This window comes from Apus apus, chromosome 3 (genome assembly GCF_020740795.1).
Source record: "Apus apus isolate bApuApu2 chromosome 3, bApuApu2.pri.cur, whole genome shotgun sequence".
Lineage (NCBI taxonomy): Eukaryota > Metazoa > Chordata > Aves > Apodiformes > Apodidae > Apus > Apus apus.
Window position 1 is genome coordinate 109407865 of NC_067284.1, and position 24916 is coordinate 109432780.

The window sequence follows — 24916 nt, forward strand, 5'->3', positions numbered from 1 at the left end:
TAACTGATTATGCAATGAAGTTGAAAATCAAGACATTTAGGAAAGGAGAAAATCCTCTTAAGTAGGATGAAACCAGAAGGACTCGCAGCACTGGCAGGAATCTCTCTCCATTGCTGAGCTAGAAGGAGATAAGAGTCTGCATGCAGGTCTGGTGTTGGGCCATCTGTGCTGGGGAGGGATGAGAATCCCTACCGTTATTTCCCAATTAGCCCCACGTGGGTGCAGCCCTCCTTGTGCAAAACAAATCTGGTAGCTCAGTTCTCTTGTACAGCACTGGGACACCAGGGATTCAGTCCACGGGCTGAGGAGGGGTAACTGAATTGTTTCACATAAAAGGGTTTGACACGCTTGTAGAAATCACTTTGGAGGGTGAAAGGCCTTTTTTTCCATCGTTCCAGTCACTGGAACAGTGGTTGTGACTATTCTGAGAAACAACTAAATATCTGTATGTCTATTTACAGCTTAATATTACAGAAGTAAGTAGTGATAGTGTTGTGGAAGGAATGTCAGTTATCCTGATAACAGGCAGCAGGCTGTGCCTCTCACTTAAACCAACATGTGAATCCACAGAAACCTCACTGAAATGGATAAAATTCCTTTGGGGTAACAACCAATCTACAAAAAACCATAGATATATCCATTAGCAGTACATATAAAAATAACTCACTATCTTTTTTTTTTTTTTTTTTCCTAAATCACATCTGTAATGGACATAACTGTGCTGGAAGGAGCTTAGTAGTCATGGTAAATAAAGGATGTTTTTGCTGCTACGGATTTTTCATCTGAGAAATTCCTATAAATGTCTTTGGTCAGCCCAGGCTGTGTTAGTTATATTGGGCTTGTTAGCATACATATATCAGAATCATTAATCTGTCAAATCTGTTTGTAGCACACACAAAACTTTAGTGGCAGTAGAGTCAAGCTATTGCTTTTCTTTCCCTGAAACAACACTGGCATTTGGACAGCAGATCCCCCAAAGCAAAAGAGCCAAATTCACTCAAGGATTTACACCCAGATGAAGTTACTCTATATTATGCTTTGTGATGTTCTTTACAATCGAAGACTATTTAAAATAGTCTCTACTATGATACAGCCACAGTGTCTTAAAATGCTCTTCACAGCTTAAGACTGTGATCTTAATATCCATGAGACATATGTTCCTGAAATCTTACAATAGGGGACATAAGAATCTAGGAAAAATACAAGGAGAGCTTTTCTTGTCACTGGTTTTGTGACACTGCAGCCTGGGTATATTTGTGGTGACACGTGTGGGTGTGATAATCCCTTCTTTGGAATACATGCAGTGTGCATGGCCTCTGGTTCACAGCCTTTGCTTGCCAAATACAGGCTTCTGAACACCAGAGAGAGAAGGTGTTTCTCTAGCTGATGTACTTACAGGGACAGCATTTGCTTGGGAAGCCCAGAGCATTAGGAGACCATAATTGGGAGCTAGATGTTTTCCTTGCAGGTTATCCAGGAGATGTTGCAGTAGTGTCTGTTATAAATAAAATATTATCATGTGTATTTTCAAAAATATAGTAAAATCTACTTAAGAGCAAGGCTTACTAGAATTCAAGGATACAATGTAAGACTAGTTTATCAAAGAGAAGTAATTTTATGGTGTTTTTGCAGTCACAAAGTACTGATGACAGCTGTTAAGAGAGTGAAATTCATAGGTAGAGGGCCAGAAGAAGTCAATGCACTATGTGAACCCCTACTGAATACTTGTACTGTCTTCCATTTTCTTAAAGTTTTTAGAAGATTTGGTTCCCTCAATCCCCATTCTTGCTTTTATGTGGAAGAAATAAAAAAGTAAGTATCTATTATTTTTAATTCCTGCTCTACTTTAAAAAAACCTGAAAGTGAGACTGAACAAGTTGAATGAATGAAAATGAAAAACATGTTCTCTCTGTTCATTTGTGGTCAATGGGACAGAATCTATTGGAGGTCTGTGACTAGTGGAGTCCCTCTGGGGTCAGGACTGGGACTGGTGCTGTTCAGCATTTCATCAACAACCTGGATGAGGGAACAGAGTGTGCTCTCAGCAAGTTTGCTGATGACGCTAAACTGGGAGGAGTGGCTGACACACCAGAAGGCTGTGCTGCCATTCAGCAAGACCTAGACAGGCTGGAGAGTTGGGTGAGGAGAAACTTGATGAAATTCAACAAGGGCAAGTGTAGAGTCTTGCATCTGGGGAAGAACAACCCCATGTACCAGGACAGGTTGGGGGCTGACCTGCTGGGGAGCAGTGTAGGAGAAAGGGACTTGGGGGTCCTGGTGGACAGGAGGATGACCATGAGCCAGCAATGTGCCCTTGTGGCTAAGAAGGCCAGTGGCATCCTGGGGTGCATTAGAAAGGGTGTGGTTAGTAGGTCAAGAGAGGTTCTCCTCCCCCTCTATTCTGCCCTGGTGAGGCCGCATCTGGAGTATTGTGTCCAGTTCTGGGCCCCTCAGTTCAGGAAGGACAGGGAACTGCTTGAGAGAGTCCAGCGCAGAGCCACAGAAATTGTTAAGGGAATGGAACATCTCCCTTCTGAGGAAAGGCTGAGGGAGCTGGGTCTCTTTAGTTTGGAGAAGAGGAGACTGAGGAGCGACCTCATCAATGTTTACAAATACGTTAAGGGCAGTGTCAGGAGGATGGAGCCAGGCTTTGTTCAGTGATGTCCAGTGATAGGACAAGGGGCAATGGATGCAAACGGGAACATAGGAGGTTCCATGTAAACATCAGAAAAAAAACTTCTTTCCTGTGAGAGTGACAGAGCCCTGGGACAGGCTGCCCAGAGAGGTTGTGGAGTCTCCTTCTCTGGAGACATTCAAAACCCTCCTGGACAAGTTCCTGTGTGATGTGCTCTGGGTGATCCTGCTCTGGCAGGGAGGTTGGACTAGATGATCTTTCAAGGTCCCTTCTAACCCCTAGGATTCTGTGATTCCTGCCAAAAAGTGCTTGTTATGAAGAGATGGTCTGATCTATCAGCAAATTCCCTAGATCCAGGTGCTTTGTTAGTGACCTAACTAGTGACTTCAACTGCTTGATATTCTTTGAAACTATAGCAACTGTGTAATATTCTAGGATTAACTTTTGTTTATAGTATTTCCTTAAATACAGAACAACCATGCATTCAAGACAAAGCTTCCTGTCTGTTTTTCAGAGGGGAAAAGGCTGACCTTGAATAAAAAAAAACCTGCTCATTTTTCCAAATTCCCACCCAATCTAAGACACCAAGTATGTGTCTCCTACTTCCTTCACCTTCTTACCTCCCACCATCCCCGCTCCAGACCTCTCTTTCTTTTCATTATTCTGGTTTATTTTATGAAAGAAATTGTGGTATGTAAAGCTTTTAAAGTCTAAATAAAACCTGGTTTGGTTTGTTTAATGATCTGTTCTATAATAATTTGGTAGATCAAAATTCCCAGTCCAGTCTGCCCTCACAGTTGTCAGCCATCTAGACAGAATTCCCACCACAGCTAAGGAGAATAACCAGGGGGACAACTTATCACAGCTTTGACACAATCAATATTTAGAGTACTTGGCTTCTAATCCAGTAATCTGCTATTTTCTACTAGTCTGGCTGCTGGAGCATCTATTCACTCTACACCAGGGTTTAAAAATATACATACAAGGTTTTGAAATTTCACAGTGTGGTGCCCTCAGAGAAACAACTGAAAAGGTCCTTCTCCCACGTCTGTCAACTGCTGACTGCAACTGCAAAACTAGAGGCTGGCAATGGGTCATAGCTCTGAACCCTTGGCTTAAAATTCCCCTAAAGAAGGTGTACATTCTAGGACTTGTCAGAAATAAACTAAATTGAGGAGCAAGACTCAAAATTGTAGGTATCTCCTAATGAAGGTGACAGACATATTGGACAATTAAGGGACAGCTATCGAAGCTGACATATTTGGCTTATTTCTTCCAGCACTGAAATAATTCCTGCTCTTCATTGCTTCAGTCAGAATATACAAAGAAGCAGTCATATTTCATAGCCTTGGATATTTACCTTGGATGTGGTCTCTGAAGGGTTGGTCCTTTCAGCATCTGACACTACTTTCTCAAATAATTTTAGAAGCCATTTTTTTGATTTAGACCACTTCCTGTAAAGCAAAGCAACAAACAAGGAGCACTTAATTGAGGCAGCACAAACTAACACAACCTTTTCCATGAGAAGGACTCCTTGGTTTCCATCCAAAAGTCCCTGGGCAGCAGTCAGTTGGTGAATAGTCAAGTGTCAGTCTGACTGTCAGTAGTGTTGACATGAGGAACAGCATGACTGAGACCTTCATCTTGGCCAGATCTCATCATGCAGCCAGGACCTGGGACTGCAAGTCTCCTAGATTTTCACATCTACTCCACTACAAGTTTTCATTGTGACCTTGGACAACTGCTTAGGTGAGTCCTGGGGCCTTCCCTGCAAAAATAAAGGCCACATTTTTAGAGCATCCTTAGTTCTATCTGAAGGCTATTTTGAGGTGCTCAAGGTGTTGCCATGGCCCTGAGAGCACTGACAGGCTGTCCTCCTTGGAGTCTGGCTGCCTCTACACAAGGCCAGCTCTGTGACAGGGCAGCCATGTAACCCTAGATCAGCCTTCTGGAAAAGCAGCTAAGGTGTAGGAAAGAGCAGAGAGATGCATCACAGGGGACACCTACTGCTTGGGGGTCACATTTAGGCTCAAGCCTTTGCCCTTTACTCAGTTCTGCTGCTCCCTGACAGCTCCAAGCTGGACCCTGCCCACCTAAGCAAGGTTGTTTCTGCTTTATGCCAGGACAATGCATGAGACAAGGTCAGAACTTTTTTCATGCACCTAGCTGAAAGCCTGCCCTGACCCAAGGGTGCACCATCAATAAAGACAGTGCATCTAGGGAAAACATCTCTCATGCTTGATATCCCAGCAAGGAAAATGCCTATCATAGGTACACCACAAGCATCATCTCCTTTGTTACCTCAGGAAGTACTCGGGCATCTGAGAAGCATATTCAAAGTCCTCATCATACTTCTGAAAATGTTCTTCAAACTCCTTGATTTCACTCTGACTTGTTGGGCAGATGCCTTTCCCAAACAAAGTGTTCACCACTGCTGGATACATGACATGCCTGCAAGGACAAGATCCCCATGAGTTGCAGGCCACAGGGAAGCTGTTGCAGCAGTTTTAGGTCAGGATGTGGCACGCTGAATTGTCAACATTAGATCTGTGGGACTCAAGCATCACCTGAGTATGGAAGGGCTGGCACAAGGCTCATACCTCGCTCTTATCCCAGATTTTAAGCAGAGACTGAGAGATACATGGACCTCAGGCTAGTCCTCTGCATGTGGCTGAACTTCACCAGTTAGGGTTCAGTCCCTTGAGCAGTAAAAGAAAGTCGCTTCTCCCCATTAACCACCCTTCTTATTTCAGGTTAGCCCATGGGGATCTTCCAGGCATCATACAAACCCTTCTGGAACCAAACACCCTGAGAAATCCTTCCTCAGCCTTCAGTTTTCTAGACTGAACAAGGCTTTATTTTCTTTTTTGCCTCATTCCTTTCCTGTTTGCTCCTCCGTTATCATGCAAATTCTAAGCTCCTTTTCCAGACACTTCACGTGTACTCTACAGCTCCCACAAACCCTTATGCAGGCTTTACTGGGCTCCAACTACTACTAAATATGTATTTCAGGAAATAACTTTCACCTCCTTGCTTTTCAAAAGATTGTAAGGAAGGTGGAGCCACCTACTGGCTCAATGGATTCAATTTTGAGGCAGCTCAGTAACAATTACCCAGATGATTACATTCCAGTTCTTCTGTCCTGTGTTGTCTGGAAAAACTGTAAGAACAGATTTACTGTGTATGTCTCTTCTGTAGTTTATCATCTAGCCTACGACTAGAAGCAGATGTGACTTTGATCTCAGAAAACAGCTGGGGAAGATCATGGGTTGTGGGGGTTTGCACCTCAGTGTTGACACCAGTGGGGGAACTGGGAGGTTTCAAAGCCCCTTTCCCCCACCTTATTTCCCAGCTAATCTAAATCACAGGGATTGAAATGACAGGTGCTCAGTGTTTTAGCTGTAGTAAAAAGCTGTATCTTAGATGTACTATGCAGGAAATGTCAGCAAAAAACCTGGATGTGAAGTCTTAGAAATAGGTCCAAGGCAAAGGCAACTGTAGTCCTGATGGACAGGCAAGATACAGGGGTTACCCCAGGTGATCAGGAAGGAGGAGGAAATAAAAGCTTTGCTGATATCACATGAAACTTTCAGTTGAAGGATTTTTTTTCACATGAAGGATGAAGTTCTGGCAGCAAAGTCAGATGAAGAATTCTTTTTTAAGTTTTGGGTCAGGCTTGGTCCAAAACATTGAGGAAAGTTTTCATCCTGCTGAAGACTGAGCATTTTGTCTGTTCATAAGTTCTTTATAAACATGTGAAGCTTTGATCCCATCTTTTAGGAAACAAGATTTGATGGAAGATGCTATGGTTTCTTTTTTTTTTTTTTTTTTTTTTTTTTTCCCCCCAAATAGGTAATTCATAAGTTTCTCCTAGCTGGAAGAAACACTTTTAGATGGAATCTGGTCCACTCTGTAAGCCACCTTAAACTGTGAAGCAGTGATGAGTATCCTGACACAGCTTTTCTAACACTTGGGAGCCTGAGCTCCACCTGCTTTACAGCAACACCTCTGCTCTCATACAGGATACTCATGTCTTAGAGTTGTGCTGCAAAACTGCCTTACCTTACCAGGTCATTGAGGTCTCCTGTGCCTTCCATGCCCAGGTGTGCCATGTGCTCCTGTAGTTCCTTACACAAAGTGCCTGTGAACATGTGCAGATTAGAAGGCCCCATTTTTCCCTTCATCATGCTGTAGAGGTTACCATGGTTCTGAAAAAATGCTTCTGCAGGGACAGAAACTAAATACAAGAAGAAACAAACACATTATAGAAAGTTGATGGAGTAGATTTTCACTGAAAGATTGAGTGAAAAGTTTTACACATAACTTGTGACTCTAATTTAAATGCCTTAACCCTTATTTTCCTACAGTGAAATTCCCAGAAAGCTTCCTTCTTACTCTGTAAGGATTTTAGTGAGTCTTTTGTTTCTACCAGTCTGTGTAACAACATCCTGCCTCATGAAGCTTTGGTGCCAGAATCAACATTCCAGAGGTTTCCCCTCAGCTTCCCTGTGGATGTAGAGAGATGAGCATGTGCTCCATAAAGCCAACTGAAATGAAAAATAACTTAATCCAAGAAAAAACAGTTTGGGTCTTCCTGCTGTAGTAGATTCTCTCAGTCATACGAGGAGAGGCTGAGAGGGCTGGAACTGCTCAGCCCAGAGAAGAGAAGGCTCAGGGGGATCTCATTAGTGTGGTTGAATACCTGGCGGTGGGAGTAAAGAAGATGGGGGCAGCTTCTTCTCAGGACAGGAGGCAATGGGCAAAAATGGGAATACTGAGACATAGGAAATTCTTTATTGTGAGGATGGTAAACACAGGGACAGGTTGCCCAGATAGGCTGAGGAGTCTCCATCCTCGGAGATACTCAAAACCCAACTGGACACAGCCCTGAGCAACCTGCTGTTGCTGACACTGCTCTGGGCAGGGGCTTGGACTAGGTGATCTCCAGTGGTGCCTTCCAGCCACAGTGTTTCTGTGATTTAATCTTTCTGCCAACTGGCTTCTCTCTCATTTCACAGTCCAAAACTGCCAAACTACTCAGAGAATCCCTGCCTGTGTGATTCCACGTGGATATAAGCACATGAGCTGATGGAGCATGCCACAGCAGATGGGATAGACACTGCATCCCTTTCTGATGACTGTTGTACAACAGGGGAACACCTAATTACTGCCACAAGCTAATTTTCAAATTAAGTGATAAGTCAATACATTATTGCTCCAACCCTGGTAGATATAGGTGGAGTGTTTAGCTGCAGAAAAGCACCTGATCTGAAACTGGGGTTGTTTGATGATAAAAGTAGTAACAGTGCCTGGATCAGAAACCTTGACCCCTTGAGACTGAATCCAAATCCCTTAGCAGGTTGACAGTGCTACATCTACATAAGGGAATTTCATTTCCCCTCCATTTTGTAACATGGTCATGGGTTAAGATAAGCATTTAAGGCATGATGAAAAGAGCTATGGGCTTTGAATTGGAATAAAAGTACCTGGGTAACCAGATTTGACTTCCATTAACAAAGAGGTAGGTCTCATTTACCTGCATTCTCTACAGCTCGTTGTACTGCCTGTTCAAAATTTAAGTCTTTGGATTTAAAAAATGCTTCAGCTCCTTCCTCCTCAGTCACAAAAGTAAATCGTTTTCCCAGAGCGAATATTGTGAATACAGGCCCATGCTGGAACAAAGAAAGATTTTATATTATGCACTGTTAACATGTTTGTGAGGAGCCCCAACAGGACTTCAGTACTGCCAAGAGATCAGGAGGGAGCACCTGATCCTTCCCGCTCTCTCTACACCTTAGTTCAGAAGTGCACAAAGATGAACATGAATCAGATCAAAATTTATAGACTTACAGACCAAAAGGAAACGTGACAGTGGCCTGCCTGACCTCTTGTAGAAGAGATTCCTTGTCTGAGATTAATATTTTATATTTGAATTACATTAAGAGTTCAAACAATACAACCTACCTGGATTTAAAGAACAGAAGTGATGGATTCTCTACCATAACCCTTGGCTGCAATGGCAAAGTACCCATGTTGTAAAACTCCATAATCCTATTTCAATTTACGTTGTTTTAATAAAAACTCACTGTTCCTGCATGTTTTTAATGGTTTGGGTTTTTTCCATTTTCTAGTTTAAAGGTTCTGCTAATACCAACAATTTCTTTCTTGTACAGCTGTTTAAAGATTAGTATCAAAATAGCCAACAAGCTTTGAGCAGAGTAGATAGAGTTTGTTGAGACTTATAATCAGGGAAGCTTTTTGATACCATAACTCTTTATTTAATTTTCCCTTAACCTAATCTCCTAAAACCCCCTCAAATCTTTCAACAATAAGTATTCTTGCCTGAAGTCCTACACTATGAAAAAGATCACTGATATTTGTACTCTTAACTAGCAAACAAATATGCAATATCTACTGGCTGTCAGATTCAGGCATAAAAAAATATAAATCAGGAAATGAAGCATCTTCAGCATCTTTTCTTAGGTGGGGTGATTTATCCAGGCTCAAACCAGGACACTGCTTTATTCTGGTTGCCACCAGGATGTGTTTTCACTAGAACAAGGAGGTTGCCTAACAGCCTTGTATCAGAAGAGTGAAAAAATATTATGGTTAGGGTTTTTTCTTAGTGAGGCTTGATCAGTTTATTTAAAGGATTATATGCCATGGCTTCTGAAATAGGAGAATGGATTGGAATGAATTTTCTTCCAGTGCCACATTTCTGCCCTAAGATAAATGAACAAATAACGGATCATAGTATGCATAGATGTAAGATACAGGAAAGACATGGTAATATAAGGTTAAAATTACCTTGTTAAGCTCAAAGAAGCCAAGGAACTCCAGACCATACACACGAGCTTACCCTGTGGTGCACCCAATGTGCTTTAAAACAAGACTGACAGTTCCTGATGTTCTCACACCTCATACTTCAGCTGATTATACTTGAAACTCTGCTTTCATTTGACACTACAAGTTTGTAACAACCTTGGCTGCAAAGAAGTACTTACAAATATGAAATCTAATAGTTCAAAAAGAGAAAGCAATTTTTAAACTTTCAATATTTATTAATCTTTGTTTTCAAGTTTGGGGATGTTACAGCAGTTTCAATTTAAGCTAGTTTTTGCAAGTGTTGGGTGGTGTGATCCTTCAGTATCAAACACCTGAGGCTGACCATATTGCAGTGGCAGGTGAATGAATCACTGAATGAAAACGGGAAACTGGATTTTATGCCAGTTAGCATTAGCTGTCTAGAAATTAAGCATCTAATCTAAATTAATCATGTAGGCTGTCTTTATCAGATGGACATAGAGAAAGAAAGGCAAATCCAACAGGTAAATCTTCACACCCATCTTTGGTAAGCTTTTTAGGATGGAAAAAGTTGCCTGCCAAGCATATCTGTGTCTCTCTGAAATGTTGAGGGACACCAGCTGGTACTCAGACATGTCACCTAAATTCAGGTAAGCAAATAGTCTCCTGGTCCCAGGAGCTGGCACAGAGCTTTCCACATTATCTGAAACCAAGATTAACATGTAGCAAGACTGCAAAAGCAAAACAGCAGATGTGCTGGTCCAAACAGGATGATCACATCACAGAGACCACGCCTGGATGGGATCCACAACTTAGCAATGTTACTGCTACAAAAATCAGTCCTTCACCAGCTCCTGATATTATAAAAAGTGACAGGAAAGGGAGAAGCTTAATGCAGAAGTTTCTCCTCACCTTTCCCCTTGCAGGCAGCCACCCTGAGCTCACACACACGACCCAGCACACCACCACACCCATTACCTTCCTTCTGGCTTCCTCTATAAACTCCAGAGGAGCTTTCCCGAACTGAAACGCAGCTCCAAACCAAGGGATCCAGCTCCTGATGCAAGGCGGGGAGCTCGGGTTTCTCAGCTGAAACAAAACAGCCTTGACAATAAGAAGTCCCAGGACTGCTGCCAAGAGGAGAGCCAAAGCCATTTTGCCTCTTTGCTGCCTGCTGCAGCAGCTGCTCTGCCTGCCGCCGCTCCCAGCCCACCCGCTGGCCGGGATTCACCCGGTCAGTGAACAGGGCCTCTTTCTCAGCCTTGCCAGCTGACCACTGCCATGGAGACAAGATGTCAAAGCACCAGGCACCCCAGAGGACACGTCCTTGTTTTGGAAAAGGCAGAGCCAATTCTCTCCCGTTCTGGGATGAGGACCAAGTCCACTGCTTGCAAACTTCGATGTGGCTGTGACAAATCGTTGAGCTATGCAAACTAAGCAGCCAGGGACACGGTGGCAAAGCAGGGCATTGCCTTCTGCTGTTAAAAAAACCCAAATTATATTTTGGCAACATCAGGAACACAAAGCAGAGAGGCTGTGATTTGCAGACATGTAGCTTTCAGCAAGGCAGATGGCAAGAAAGTCCTGCAGACATCACCTGAAGCAGTAAGCCTCAGGAAAGGTAGCTCCCACCTGACAGGGATCATCTCATTAACAGCTAAATGTGTGTCCAGTGTCTGAGGAGCAGATGAAGGCTTTGGAGGATGAATTGACAATTCAAAACCTGCTGGTGGCCCCTGTAATATCACTGCAAGGTCAGAAGACAAGATTTCAGAGAGGTCAGATTGGTTTCATTGCGTGTGTGGAACTGGCACTCCAAAATTATGTACAGAATTCCTTAAGTGTAACAAAACCTAGGAAGTGCTCTCACAGCCCAGCCCTGCACAGCCTCAGCAAGTCTGAAGACAATACAAAACCAGGGGGAGTAGTTGATAGACCAGATGAGTGTGCTGCTATTCAGAAGAACCTAAACAGGCTGGAGAAAATGGGCAAAGAGGGACTTCATGAAATTCAGCAAAGGGAAATGCCAAGACCTGCCCCTGGGGAGGAACAACCCCGTGTACCGGTACAGGCTGGGAGCCACGCAGCTTAGCAGATCTGGGGTCCTGGTGGACAAGTTGAACGTGGGTCAGAAATGTGCCTTTGCACTCAATAGCACCCTGGGCTGTATTAGGAAAAGCATTTGCTAGCAGGACAAGGGAGGTGATCCCCCTCTTCTGCTCAGTGCAGTACTCTTGTCTGAGTAAGAGGGGAGCTAGACTGTGCTTGAACGTGTCCTTGTGTATACAGGACTGGGGCAGTTTGGCTGCCTTTTTCTGGCAGCACACAGGCCTCCCAGACCTTGCTGCTGTGTTTCCATCACATCTGAGCTCCATGCCCCCTCCATGCATATGCAGCCTTTGGACAGCCTGGGTTTGGACAGAAACCAGAAAAGAATATCTCGCTGAAAAGTGAAATAATTAGGAACTGTCCTCTCTGCTGGAGCTGCTTCCCTTAGGATTTGAGGGCTTATAAACTCCAGCTGTCTGATGGACCTCCATGAGCACTGGCCCTTCACTGTTCCACAAATCACAGAGATGTCCATGCAAGCCTTTGCCTCCAGATCAGGCTCATTTCCAATATACTGGGGGAAGTAAAAATTCTTCCTCACCACCATCCCCACATCAGTCTAGTTTAAAACAGAACTTATTTCCCCAGACGAAAAATGACCATGGATAGACACTCTCTCCATAGGATGCCACAATGTCATGGGGTTTATTTTAAGGATCTGGTTGTTGTCTTCTATCCCCTAAAGAATGGTTATAGAGAAGACAGAGTGAGACTGTCCCCAGAGGTGTACATTTAAGAGATGAGAGGCAATGGACATGAGATGCAAGGTGGGAAATTCTGACTGAATATAATGAAAAAATGTTCACAGAGCGGTTAAGCACTGGAGCAGGCTACAGTTTTGAAAGCCCCATCCTTGGAGGTTTTGAGGAAGTGACCAAACAAGGCCCTGGGCAACCTAACGTAACTCTGAAGCTATCCTTGCTCTGAGCAGAGGCGTGTACTGTATGACCTTTAGAGGTCCTCTCTAACCTAAACTCTGAATCAGTGATATACAGGCTAATGCACAGTGGCACAAGCTGACCTGAGCCCAGAAAATAGCTATGGAGGGAGGCACAAAAGCACTACCAGCAGATTGCATTAACTGCCTGGAGTAAGGCTGTGAACTGCTTGTGCCCTCAGTGCAGCCAGACTTGTTTGCATTAAACTGCAATATGCCTTCTTGCCATTTTAATCAGGGTTTTGTCAGTGGTTTGTCCCCATTACTGCACGAGTTCTACCAAATTCTAACTCAAAGGAGGATCCAATTTCAAACTCATTACTGGCGACTGACAAGAGAACTTCATCTCACTTTAGATGAGTATTTCACCTGCAACCATCTCCTCATTTGCCTGACACATTGCAATGGAACCACACACCCAAATGTCAGTCTGTCAGACATGGGGAGGGGGAGGGTTGTTCAGGGATAAGTTTCTGTGACCTAAAAAATCCTCAGATCCTCAGCATGAGGATTAGTGATTAATGGCTAATGATTAACTTAGTGATTCAGCTAAGCCTTAATGATAAATGAAAAGATTCTCTTGGACAGCGTGTGCCTCACTCCATTTTCCATGACAAGAACCTAAATATGCCTACATTAATTTAGGAAAAATTAGGACTGGCACACAATTAAGAGGGCTTCAGCATTCAGCTAGGAAAAAGCTTTCAGCTTTTCATATATGGGGTTCTTGGCAGAGTTTGGCTTCTGTCTTCCCAGATTTGTGTGCTTCTTCCTCAAACTGCACTGCTCTGTGCCTAATCCCCAGGAGATGCCAACTGTTCCAAGCACTGGGGAGTCAGTTCTTCAGCTCAGCATGTAGCTGCTCCTCATGCAGCTTCTGTTAAACCAGATCTGGATCAATTAATCCATCTTGGGTGCCTGTGCTGCCATTTGGCACAGGAACACGGTTTGGGGCTCCCGAGGCATTGGGAATGCCCGTACACCCCATGAAGCCAACAGCCCCCACACGTGTTCTTATCGTCTTGAGGTCTCATTCACTATTATTTTTTCTTTCTGTTTCTGTGGGTAACTGGCAAAACCGTGCAGTGTCCCTGTCCCTGTGCTGCTGGTTTTCTGGCAGAGGGGAGCCCTGGTGACAGACTACATTTCCCAGGAGCCTGTTGTGCAGGACTCCCTTGTGTCACAGCACAAGGACCCTGCAGCTCTGCAGGAGGTTGCTGCGATTCCTGGTGCTGGCGCTGGGGAAACATGACCTTCAGCCATTCGTCTCCTAAAGGCCTCAGAACTGAGCTGAGCTAGGGCTTTTCCTCCAGACCCTCCAGGGTGGCTGGCTGGCCTTATTTCATGTTTGACGCTAGATGTCACCTGCAGAAGAAGAGAAGAGCTTACCTCTTCCAGAGAGATGGCCTCGAGCCAGCAAATTCGCTCTGTCAGCCTGTGCAGCCGCAGTGGCAGAACTAGGTACAACTCGCTGGGATTATCCGAGGGAAAGGGGGTCACGATTTACTTATGGGGGGCAGGGGAGGGGGAACTTCAGTCCCTGGATGCCTCGTTCCTTAGTGTTGCTCCAGCTTTTCTGCTCCAGCAAATCCATTCGTTCCACTCTGCTTGTCGTGACTTTTCAGTGATGTAAGCCTTGTGTTTCATGCCACCTGACTGTGGCAGGAGGAGGACATTTTGGGGGTCAAAATCTTTGCCTCCAGGGGCTGCAGTCACAACAGTTGTGACTAATTCAAGTTTTTGCACTCACTGGGTTTCTGGAAGCAATCTGAAGAGGCAGGATGATCTGTTGCCTAAATCAGGAGCAAGGGGCTGAGTTCTTCAAGAATTTGCTTTACATAATGCAGGTAGATCAAAGAAAAATTGAATCTTATGTTTCTGGTTCTGGTGGAGATGTCTGTAAAAATGAAGTAAACTGCCTGCTGCAATGCAGGAAAGCATCACCCTGACATCTCCATAGCACTGCTTCGTGATCAGTAAATTATTTTAAACACTTCCCAGCATATTTTATATAACTTCAAACTCTTGACAGGCAGTTCAGTTGCATCGCTCTAATGATTTGTCATTTTTCAATCTTTCCTTCTCTTTACACATGAATACCCAACTTAATGCACAAATAGACTATCCTACTGAGGCTTTGACTGCATTATCCTAGCACCTATGGGTCCTGCTCTGGAAGGACACTGTAGCCTGGTGTGTCACAGAGGTGTTGAACCCCAGACAACCCCTGCTCCTGGGAACCCACTGCCTGAGACAGACTAGGAAGGTCCATCACCCAGTGAGACACCTCTGGCCTGGAACTGAAATCAGGGGCTACAAAAAAGCATCCACACTGTTTCAGGAGCAATCTTGGGAAGGTGAGATTGAGGTGGACCACCTTCCCTGGCCACCAGTTACTCCAGTGAGAGAACTAACTAGCTAAATTGATTTTTGTGATGATCTTTAAGGTCCCTTCCAACTCAAACCTTTCTGTGGTTTTATGATCAGCCAAGCAGCATGTTTTAGGATGGTTCATTGGACGTTGCATGGCTGTCTGCATTACGATGGCCAATGTGGGGTTTTTCCTGACTGTGATGTGTGCTGCCACCATGCTGGGCAGAACTCGAGAAGCCACATACTCAATAGCGCAGAAAGACATACAGGAGAAAGACTTGGTGTTTGATGGGAATCTATTTTGGTTATTCATGCCCAGAGTCACTTCTGCCAGATCTGAATGTGAATCTCCTGCTCTCCACTAATCACCTGCACCCACATCCAGTCCCTGCCACCTACTGGAGCTCGCACAGCCCCCTCGGGCTTGGGGTGCCCACGTTGCCAGCGAGGCAGGTCTCCCTACAGCTGCATCCATAGTCACGTTTCTTGCCTGCTCCCTCTCTCCAGTGACGTTTCCCCTGGACCTCACGAAAACTCGCCTGCAAGTCCAAGGTGAAGCTGCGGTTCGTCGGCACGGAGCTGCTGCTGGCAGGACAGCTGCTCCCCGCGGGATGCTGCGCACCGCGGCTGGAATCCTGCGGGAAGAGGGCTTCCCAAAGCTCTGGCAAGGAGCCACCCCGGCCATCTACCGCCACATAGGTGATTATCTGCCCCTGACAGGACAAGATTGGGTCCTGCCTCCAGTGGCCAACAGCCTTTTGGTGTGAGCTTGCCACATTTTCTTGTGCTTTAAAGATATATGCGAGGACTTCTTCAGTCTACCCTGCAGTCCCACTTGGAAATATGTAGGATTCTGACCCAATATGCTCTCTTCCTTCTCTTGCCCATTCCTTCACAGCCTTAATCTGATTTCTGGGAAAGCAAAATGTAATTTCCCTGTCATCTTTGCACGAAGGTCTTCAGCACAAGCAGGCACTCAGGAGTTCTCAGAACAATTAATATCTTTTATTTGAGAGGATGGGTTGGGAAAAAAAAAGCTAATGTTGCAAGGGTGAGGATGAAGAACTGCATTAGTGGTTTGGCTACAGGTTACAGCTTTCTGTGTTTTATTTGGAAACAAGGTGACAGCAACAAACCTCAAAAGCACTTGTGGGAGGTTTTGTGCTTGACACCAGCTCAAAGGGAAGTAATGGGGCTGTGTCTCTTTAGCGTGCTGGCCTAAGTTGTGCTGCCTCCTGGCAGACGTATGGCTCAGCCAGAGAGATTCTCTGATGAAATTTCTGGCTCTAGCATTGCAACCAGGCAGCCCCCTCACTTTCCCCATTTTGATCACTTCTGTGAAAGCAGTGACCAGCTGACCCAGGCAAGCCCCAGAGTGTTTTACAACCAGTCTCTCGACCTCTCCATCACAGCATGACCTCTAGAAATGGCAGACCCAAGAGCTGTCTCCTGCTTTTGTCTCCCACAGTGTACTCTGGCGTTCGGATGGTCGCTTACGAACATCTCCGTGACTCTGTGCTTGGCAGGTCTGAGGACCAAAGCTTTCCTTTCTGGTAATGTTGCATACTTATGCTTTTGCCTGTTCAGGTATTGTGCTTACTGTAGGATTCCTGCAACCCTAAAAGCTGTCTTTTCCTCATGGATCACCTTCCCTGAAGAGAGTAAATATAAAGTAGGTGCACGATGGCTTTTGGAGAAGCCATGAGCAATTGCACAAACCCAACACCAGCATAAGTAACTGTGACTACAGCTGCCTGGGTAGTGCAAACCAGAGGTTCAGCTGAGCCAAGCTGGACTTGCAGCTTGTGCCCTGCTCAGATCTGAGGTCATCTGAGAGCTGTTAGCTCCACACAGGGTGAGGACGTATTTCCAAAGGTATGATGGATGTGTCAAATGTCCTCTGGAGCTTTGCAAAAAATAAGTGAGGGGCTTTTCATTAGAGAGGGCAGTGATAGGTCAAGGGGTAATGGTTTTAAAAAGAAAGAGGGGAGATTTAGGTTAGACATCAGGAAGAAATTCTTCACCATGGAAGGTGCTGCAATAGGTTGCCCAGGGAGGTTGTGGCTGCCCCCTCCCTGGAGGTGTGCAAGGCAAGGTTGGATGAGGCTTGTGCAGCCTGGTCTAGTGTGAGATGTCCCTGCTCACAGGAGGGTGGTTGGAACCTGATGATCTTTAAGGTCCCTTCCAATCTTAACCATTCTATGATTCTACAATAACTTGATTTTTCCCCCCAGGTAAATTTTAACCCTCTCTTGAAGTTGATAGAAGTGTGACTGTCTACCTTAACTACCTGCAGTTGCCACAATTATTACCTTAACTTTGGCTGTTCTTTCACCTGGGTCATGCTGCTGAACTCTTCAGCTTGAGCACTGTGATTTGTAAAGATTTTCAGTGTATTCTGGACCATGTTTTTTTTTCCCTGTTTGTCAGGAAAGCTGTAGTTGGAGGCATGTCTGCGGGTGCCATCGGACAGTTTTTTGCCAGCCCGACTGATCTAGTGAAGGTGCAGATGCAGATGGAAGGAAAAAGGAAGCTAGAAGGAAAGCCATTACGGTCAGTTCCCCTCAAGGACTTTAACTCTTCTTTAACTCTTAGCGATTTACTCTTTGCCCAGGGTGTGGTTCTCTCTGTCTTCTGCCACCCCTTCTCCACAGCTGCTCAGTGCTCTTTTGAGAGAAGAGCAGTGCCTGGGAAGCACGTGATGGCTCTGGGCAGAGGAGAGGGTGGGGAATCCAAGACTTCCTTACTCCATTTGTGCTTGCCTTCCTTGTTCAGATGTATTGCTCCAGAGACCACAAACCCTTGCCCTTCCTGCATGTGCAGCACATCCATGCCAGCACTCTGCCAAGGGGAGGGAAGGATGCTTTCTGAAGAAGGGAAGCTGGAAGAAAGGATGGGGGAAATGGCTCAGGCAGGATGCCCAGGGAGGGCTGTGTTGCCTGCAGACAGCAGGGCTGGGGACCATCCAGCAGATACCAGGACATGCTGCTCTTTGCATTCAAAATTGCTGGCATCCTTTGGTATCTTTTACCTTTAGCATTGCAACCCAGCTTTGGGATCAATGTCATTAGTGACCAGATGGCTGTTTACCAGGGCAACTGGTATGTCTGGTAAAATATTGTGTCATGAAAGTAAAAAATGGCTCATGGGTCAGGAGGGCCAGATCCTTACAGGTATAAATTGTCTTTCTTATGTGAAGATCTGGTGCAGCAAAGTGCTGGAATATACAAAGATTGCTCCATAGCTGGGTTCTCTCCCTAGCAGCTGCATACTGATTACAGGTTTCGAGGAGTGCACCATGCGTTTATGAAGATCCTATCTGAAGGAGGAATACGGGGGCTTTGGGCTGGATGGGTGCCCAATGTCCAGAGAGCTGCTCTGGTGAACATGGGAGGTAAATTTTGTAACTTGGTCTGCAGTGCTTAGGGCTGCCTCTAAGCTTTAAGGAGAGTCCAGTTGCTCCCCTGGTCTTTGTCTATTGGTTGTATGCACAGGGGGTCTGTTTAAAGCGCACTGTCGGTGACGTCTGCCTTGAGTGTTTTGTTCCTGTGGGAATCAAGTTGCTTAAAAATACCAGTGAGCTGGGAGCTGAGGGGTCTCATAGCCAGCTTAGCAAGGACCTTGCCAGACATGACCCAGCTTCCTGGTGCCCAAACTAGGCCAGCAGGGAGAAGCCAGTGAAGGCAGCCAGGTTCCACTGAGATCCATATCCTCAGGGAAGCATGTGGTAAGGAGGGCAGGTCTGAGGCCAAGAGGGAAGCTGAGCCAGCATGAGGTCTGGTGAGGGTTACCAGAGTCAGACACAGTGATTGCCAGCAGGTCAGTGGTGATAAGAAAGGTCCAAGGTTGAGCTAGAGAGACAGTCCATGGGTCAGTGTCCAGATCAACAAGGTCTACAGCCCATGCATGGAGTGATGGAGCTGCAGACAGGTACACCTGCAGTGTAGTTCAGGCAGAGACTGAAGGCTACAAGACAAAGGGGCTGCCTGAGTGCTCAGCTGATCCAAGAGGCACTCACTCCTTCCACATATAGACAGAGCTGTCCCGACAATGCTTTTTCTCATCATTCTCTTTACAGATCTGACCACTTATGACTCAGTGAAACACTTTTTGCTTCTGAACACACCGCTTGTGGACAACAGTGTGACTCACAGTGTTGCCAGGTGCTATATTCCTCAACCACCCCTTTTCCACTATGGAGCATTTCCATCCTCAGTGTCTTGATGTACCTCTTTGTGCCAACAGAAGCCCCTTTCTTTCGTTGTGACACTGCTAACAAAATGCACCTTTATAACTTTTTTTTTTTTTTTATCCTGAGAGGACACTGTTGTACAAAAGACACAAGACAAAGGATGCAGCCATTGCTATAAATCAAAGAATCACAGAATGGTTTGGGTTGGAAGGGACATCAAAGATCACATAGTTCCAACCCCCCTGCATGGGCAGGGACACCTCCCACTGGACAAGGTTGCTCCAAGCCCCATCCAACCTGCCCTTCAACACTTCCAGGGTTGGGGCAGCCACAGCTTCCCTGGGCAACCTGGGCCAGTGTCTCACCACACTCACACTTAAGAATTTCTTGTTAATATCTCATCTAAATCTCTCCTCCTCCAGTTTTAATCAATTCCCCCTAGTCCTATCACTCCATGCCCTTGTAAAAAGTTGCTCCCCAGCCCATCTGTAGCCCCTTCAGGTACTAGAAGGTGCTCTAAGGTCTCCCTAGAGCCTTCGTTTATTCCAGGCTGAACAACCCCAACTCTCTCAGCCTGTCTCCACAGCAGAGGTGCTCCAGCCCTCTAATCATCTTCATGGCCTCCTCTGGACTTTCTTCAACAGCTCCATGTCCTTCCTGTGTTGGGGAATCCAGAACTGGACAGAGCACTACAGGGGGGGTCTCACAACCCTCACTAGAAGTGCCTTGCTAATCCATTTATACACCTCACATCTGTGAGAACACAGGAACTTTCACATTTCTAGAATTAGTGCCATGTTACCTAACCTAGTTTTAATTTTAGCAAACCATAAGAATGAGCAAAAGAATAAACTCTGCAAAACAACCTATTTTACTCCCTTAAATTATGAAGAAATCTTTATATAAACAAAATAATAAATTGCCTGTTGTGGGTCCTTTATCCCTTCCTCAGAACTGCACACAGAGGTGAGGGAGGCTGGAGCTAGGAGGCCATCTGAGCAAGGGCAGTACTTGCAAACCTCCTGCCAAATCAAGTTCATATTATGATTTTTTTTTTTTTTTTAAACTGTTTGGAACTAGAATCATGATCATTAGATTGTTGTGATAAATCTTAAGTTTCTTCTTTAAGTATGTGTTGCTGTTGACAGTTGCTGTTCTGGCCTGGTAGCTGCTGTTCTGGGAACTCCTGCAGATGTGGTCAAAACCCGGATAATGAACCAGCCCAGAGATAAGCAGGGAAGGTACAGACACTTCAGGGACTGACTTTGCAGTAGAAAATTGAAACCCTGAGTCTCATTGGTTTCACAAGGACTGAAGTGCTAGGTCTCTAATTTGCTGTTCATCTTTCTGATGTGTTTATTGTTTAAGTTTGCTTGTTCAGGAGGGCTTGTGGTGAGGGCCACATAAGCATCCCCAGTTACTCAGTGGATTTCAGTTCTGATGAGACTCCAGCAAGCTTACAAAAGAGCTCTGGCTTGTACAAATGTATCTGATACAGATTATTTTTCAGGAGAGGTGGGATTTTTTAAATTTGCTTATTTGTAACCCTAACAGTATGTTTTCTGCTTGCACGTTGCCAGAGGTCTGCTGTATAAGTCTTCCATGGACTGCTTGATTCAAACTGTCCAGGGTGAAGGGTTTATGTCTCTATACAAAGGCTTTATACCAACCTGGATGCGAATGGTAAGTGCCTTTTAAACTCTCTTTACAAGACAGCTGATAACTGTGGCATTGAAATGCAAGGAGTTCTTTCTGTGCCAACACTTCTCCAAAACTCTTTGGGAGGCTTGATTTATTTAACTGCAGTTAGCACAGCTGAATGCAGTGGATGACACAACTGGTGTAATGTTACTTCCTCTGTGTTGCCTCTTGCATCTCTTTAATTTGGAAAATGCTGTCCTGCTTAATTGCTAGCCATTTTCCTTGCTTTTTTTACAGTTTCAGGCTCCCTCCTTTCTCCCTTCCTAAACTCTCCTTCGTCCTGGACTTCTTTTGTGTCCCTCTTACTTTCATTCCTTCTCTCCTGATCCCAGAATTGCTTTATCACTGCTCCATCCCAGGCCTCACTTCAGCCCCTCTTGTATTCAGGCTGGTGGCTTTCTCCTGCAGAGTGCTGGGCCATTAAAATTACATCTGCTCAATTAAGCCAAGCAGCAGCTGGAGCTTGGGAACTGGAACTCAGCTGTCTAGACTGTTAGTTTGGGCAAGGGACAATTCCCAATAGCAAATTTAGATGCAACCATTTTTTTTTTTTTTTTTTTTTTAAATCTGTAAGAATGTAGCAGTACAGCTACATCTAGACTCTGCCAGCTGGCTTCAGGGTCTTGACACTGTTTAGTTTACCAGATTAAGCACTAAGATCAAAGGCAAATTCCTCCTTTCTTTAATTTAACTGAGTACAACAGTGGCTGTAGCCTCTGGTAAGAGCAATTATAGGAAGGTTCTGCTCAGTTGCTCAGTCCCTGAGCTGAAGCAGGTTCAGTACTGATGGTGATGTTGTGTGTTTCCTACTAAGCTAAACATTTCCATGGAGCATAAGCCAACTGAGATTTTCCAAAGGCTTGTAATTCTGGGAAGCTTTAGTGGGTGTTTCAGAGGAGCATGAAACAGTGTTTTCAAGGCAGCCTTTTGCCAAACACTGATCTGTTGCAAAAAAAAAAAAATAATAACAAAATTAAGAGTATCTGAACTAAATGCATGCAAGATACAAATTTTATCCAAGAACTGTGCAATTTTCTCATTAAGATTTTAGGAGAAGTAAACCCTTAAAAATGTTTTGAAAAGCATTCAGCCTGAAGTAGCCCCCAAGTATGAAACATTTCAGGTCAAAATTTATGGGTTGGCAAAGAAAATGTTTTAGCTGTCTTGCAAAGGACTGGGTAGCCCTAACCTTATGCAACACTGCAATTTTTGTATGAAGACATAATACAAACCTGAATTTAAGAATATGATTGTTAAGAGAACACGGTTTAATCTAGTGAGTTTATTTATGGGGTCACTTCTGTTTTGTGCCTCTGACTTCAGTGTTTGCTTTTGCAGGCTCCTTGGTCACTGGTGTTCTGGCTTACGTACGAACAGATCAGGAGGATCTGTGGAGTTAGTTCATTTTAAAATCGTGAAACCACTTCAATATTCACAAAGCAAAGAAGAACCAGAAAGCTGAATTCTCATTCCACAGGACATCCTAAACTAATTCATGTAGGAGGCTGGCAGTAGGATCCCATGTACAGGTTGCTGTCCCAAATCTAGCCTTTACTCGTTAGGGGTAGCCACGGCTTAAGGATGCTGTTTGCTTCTCAGGCTGCTGTATGACATTTAAGTTATCCACAGGATAAAATTGCCACAATAATACTTCAGCTGGCTGCCAGCATCAGCTTTCTGAAACAGTAAAGAGATGTAAAAAAATATCTACCAAGCAAGTGAATGTAATAGTTTGCTTGTTTGATAATAGAGGACAGTGGTTAAGAAGAAGAGCAAACTGAGCAAAGCATCACTGAGTATCTTCTGTGGCTAAGCAGTCTATAAAATTATTTGGGAGTTTTTCTTATTATTACATTTGCACACACATAAAGAACTACCTCTTGCTAGTTTGTTGCCTCAGCAAACCAAGCCTGTAGTGCTAGGAACTTAAATAAAAAGACTAGAGCAGTTTACCTGATTTCAAATTTGCTTTGCACAAAAGGTGGGAGGCATTGTGTTCCTCCTGCTTCCCAGAGATCACTTGACCTCTTCACCCAACCAGGCAATATCCGTGAGTGAAATGCAGTCCTGTACCCAGGAAATCAAAGGCCTGGTTTGCTCTGCCCCTCTGCAGGGACTCATAACACACGTGCTGTCCAAAGGACTGTGCTGAACTTCTTGTCCTGCAGGAGTCCCAGTGCTGACATGGCAGACTGGGTCATTAAGGTACCACTTTTCCATGGAAATACACATTCTGCCCATTTTTAATCTAGGTGAAAATAGGTTCTCTTCAAACACACAAAATGCTTGAATATGAGTGATAGGAGTGATTATTTTCTTTTTTTTTTTAAACCTAAAGCTGTCCAGATTTCATAGGAAAAGGGACTGCTGCTGTTTGTCACTAGGCTTATCTTTGGCAATCAAGAGGCAGTATAAAAGCAATCCTACTGCAGACAGAACAAAGCAGGCTTTCATTTAGCAATATCTAGTAATGAAATGACCGTACAAGACCCAAGTTCTCTGAGTAGTAACTACTCAGGACCTCTTCTAGACTAGTCTTTCCAACCAGTATCTTCAATGTCCCAGTTTCTGATTAGATACAGTTTGGGCATCTTCTTGGCTTGCACTTGTGATTTTTGATTGTACTATAGTTCTGTTGTGGCTGTGTGATTTGGGTGTGTGATTCTAGCCTGGAAAAAAATTTGTCTCAGCATTATTAGAAGGTCAGAAGGTTTTGTTCAGAAATACTGTTTTTTTTCTAGATGTCAGCCTGATAAAATAATCTGAGTTCCTGTCTTCTTGCACGTCATCACCAGCAATTATAAACCAGCAGTCAAAGCTGCTGCTTCTGTTACATCCTGAGTGGTCCTGCCTGCACCCCTGTTCTTCAAGAGAACCCTGATGATGGATATGTAGCAGTGTGTGATCTCTGAGTTAAAGTAATGTTAAAATTCTGGAAGTGAGAATTCTTTTAACTCTTAGTAAAGCCAGAAACACTACAGAGATTTGTAACAGGGCTGATTCCTTGTATTTTGTATTATAAAAAAAAAAAAAAAAAGAAAAAAAAAGAATAGGAAAACTTGCCACTGTCTGCATTACTTCTTACTGCTTTGTCATTCCCATTTTTTTAAGCAGAAGTTTCTACCCTGTGAAGGTCAGGTCCCTATTTATTTACTCACCAGGTTCAGAAGCCAAGAATTAGCCTGAGGATGGCACTGAGGTTCCTTGCCTGGACTCTCCTGTGGCCTAAGAAAGATTCACTGAAGCCCTGACCCTTCCTCTCCCTCCCACCTCCACTTCTGACTGTTGTCCCTACAGCTGAAAGGCAGCTCCATCAAAATCCACCTGGGAAGGTCGGAGACAAACCATCATAGAATCACAGAATGCCAGGCTGGAAGGGACCTCGAGGATCTTCTGGTCCAACTTTTCTAAGCAGGAACACGGTTTACACGAGGCGGCCCGGCACCCTGGCCAGCCGAGCCTGCCAAGTGTCCAGTGCTGGGGAATCCACCCCTTCCCTGGGGAGCTTATTCCAACGCCCTGCTCTTCTCACGGTGAACACCTGTACTCGGGTGTCCAGCCGGGATCTGCCGGGAGCAGCCGGCACCCGGTGTCTCTCCCACCAGACTCCTTGGAGCAAGGAGGCCTCCTTCTTCTTCCGCCCTTCAAGCCCCGGAACGCGGCCTCGCCCCGCCCTCGCACCCCTCGCAGCCAATAGTCGTCGAGTCCTGCCCTCAAGCCCCGCCCTCTCCGCCGCGCACTGGCCAATAGGCGCTAAGCGCGCTCGGAGGGCTCTCCCCTCACCCCGCCCCCTCGGCCGGGCCGTTCCCCGGCAGCCGGCGCGGAGCGCTCCATCCTGGGCGGGGGGGAGTTGAGCAGCTCCAGCGGGCGCTGGGCTGAGCCCTGCGGCCCCGGCGGTAACTCGCCCTCCTCTCCGTGGGCCCCTGCCGAGGACTCTCGGTTTAGCAGGAGCGTCTCGGCGTGTTATCCCGTTACTACCCCCCCACACCCCGCGCCGCCTTCCCCCCCCCCCCCCCCCCCCCCCCCCGGCCGCTTTGTGGGGATGAAAATGGACTCGCCCAGCCCGGTCAGTCGCGGGTCACGTGGGCGGCGCGTGCCCGTGAAGGCGCGGCGGGGCGGCCCGTGGGGCGGCGAGGCCGGAGGCGGCGGCGGCGGGAGCAGGGAG

General features: G+C 45.4%; 2 protein-coding genes across 6 annotated transcripts in view; one reads left to right on the plus strand and one right to left on the minus strand.

The window, feature by feature from the left end:
- Positions 1–10757, minus strand: part of LOC127382147 (24-hydroxycholesterol 7-alpha-hydroxylase) — a 27461-nt gene extending 16704 nt beyond the window's left edge. Inside the window, exons 1-6 of one of the 4 annotated variants that reach the window (XM_051613349.1) lie at positions 10418–10757; positions 8172–8307; positions 6698–6872; positions 4937–5086; positions 3996–4089; positions 1397–1495 (exon numbers count right to left, since the gene is read on the minus strand). In XM_051613349.1, the coding sequence (XP_051469309.1) occupies positions 1397–1495; positions 3996–4089; positions 4937–5086; positions 6698–6872; positions 8172–8307; positions 10418–10594 (831 nt within the window). In that variant the 5' untranslated portion in view covers positions 10595–10757. Of the gene's footprint in view, positions 1–1396; positions 1496–3995; positions 4090–4936; positions 5087–6697; positions 6873–8171; positions 8308–10417 lie in introns of those variants that run through there. The other 3 variants (XM_051613348.1, XM_051613347.1, XM_051613350.1) reach the window with 3 other exon arrangements.
- A 2930-nt stretch (positions 10758–13687) lies between these two features.
- On the plus strand, positions 13688–23775 carry SLC25A27 (solute carrier family 25 member 27). Of its 2 annotated transcripts, none has more exons than XM_051615353.1 (9): positions 13688–13946; positions 15366–15557; positions 16327–16411; positions 17289–17411; positions 18140–18252; positions 18937–19021; positions 20199–20291; positions 20631–20733; positions 22090–23775. In XM_051615353.1, the coding sequence occupies exons 1-9, from the start codon at positions 13844–13846 to the stop codon at positions 22159–22161; spliced, it is 969 nt and encodes a 322-aa protein (XP_051471313.1). In that variant the 5' UTR covers positions 13688–13843; the 3' UTR covers positions 22162–23775. The 2 variants fall into 2 exon arrangements, with proteins under 2 accessions (XP_051471313.1, XP_051471314.1); XM_051615354.1 differs by having other exon boundaries at positions 23493–23775.
- Positions 23776–24916: the final 1141 nt, after the last annotated feature.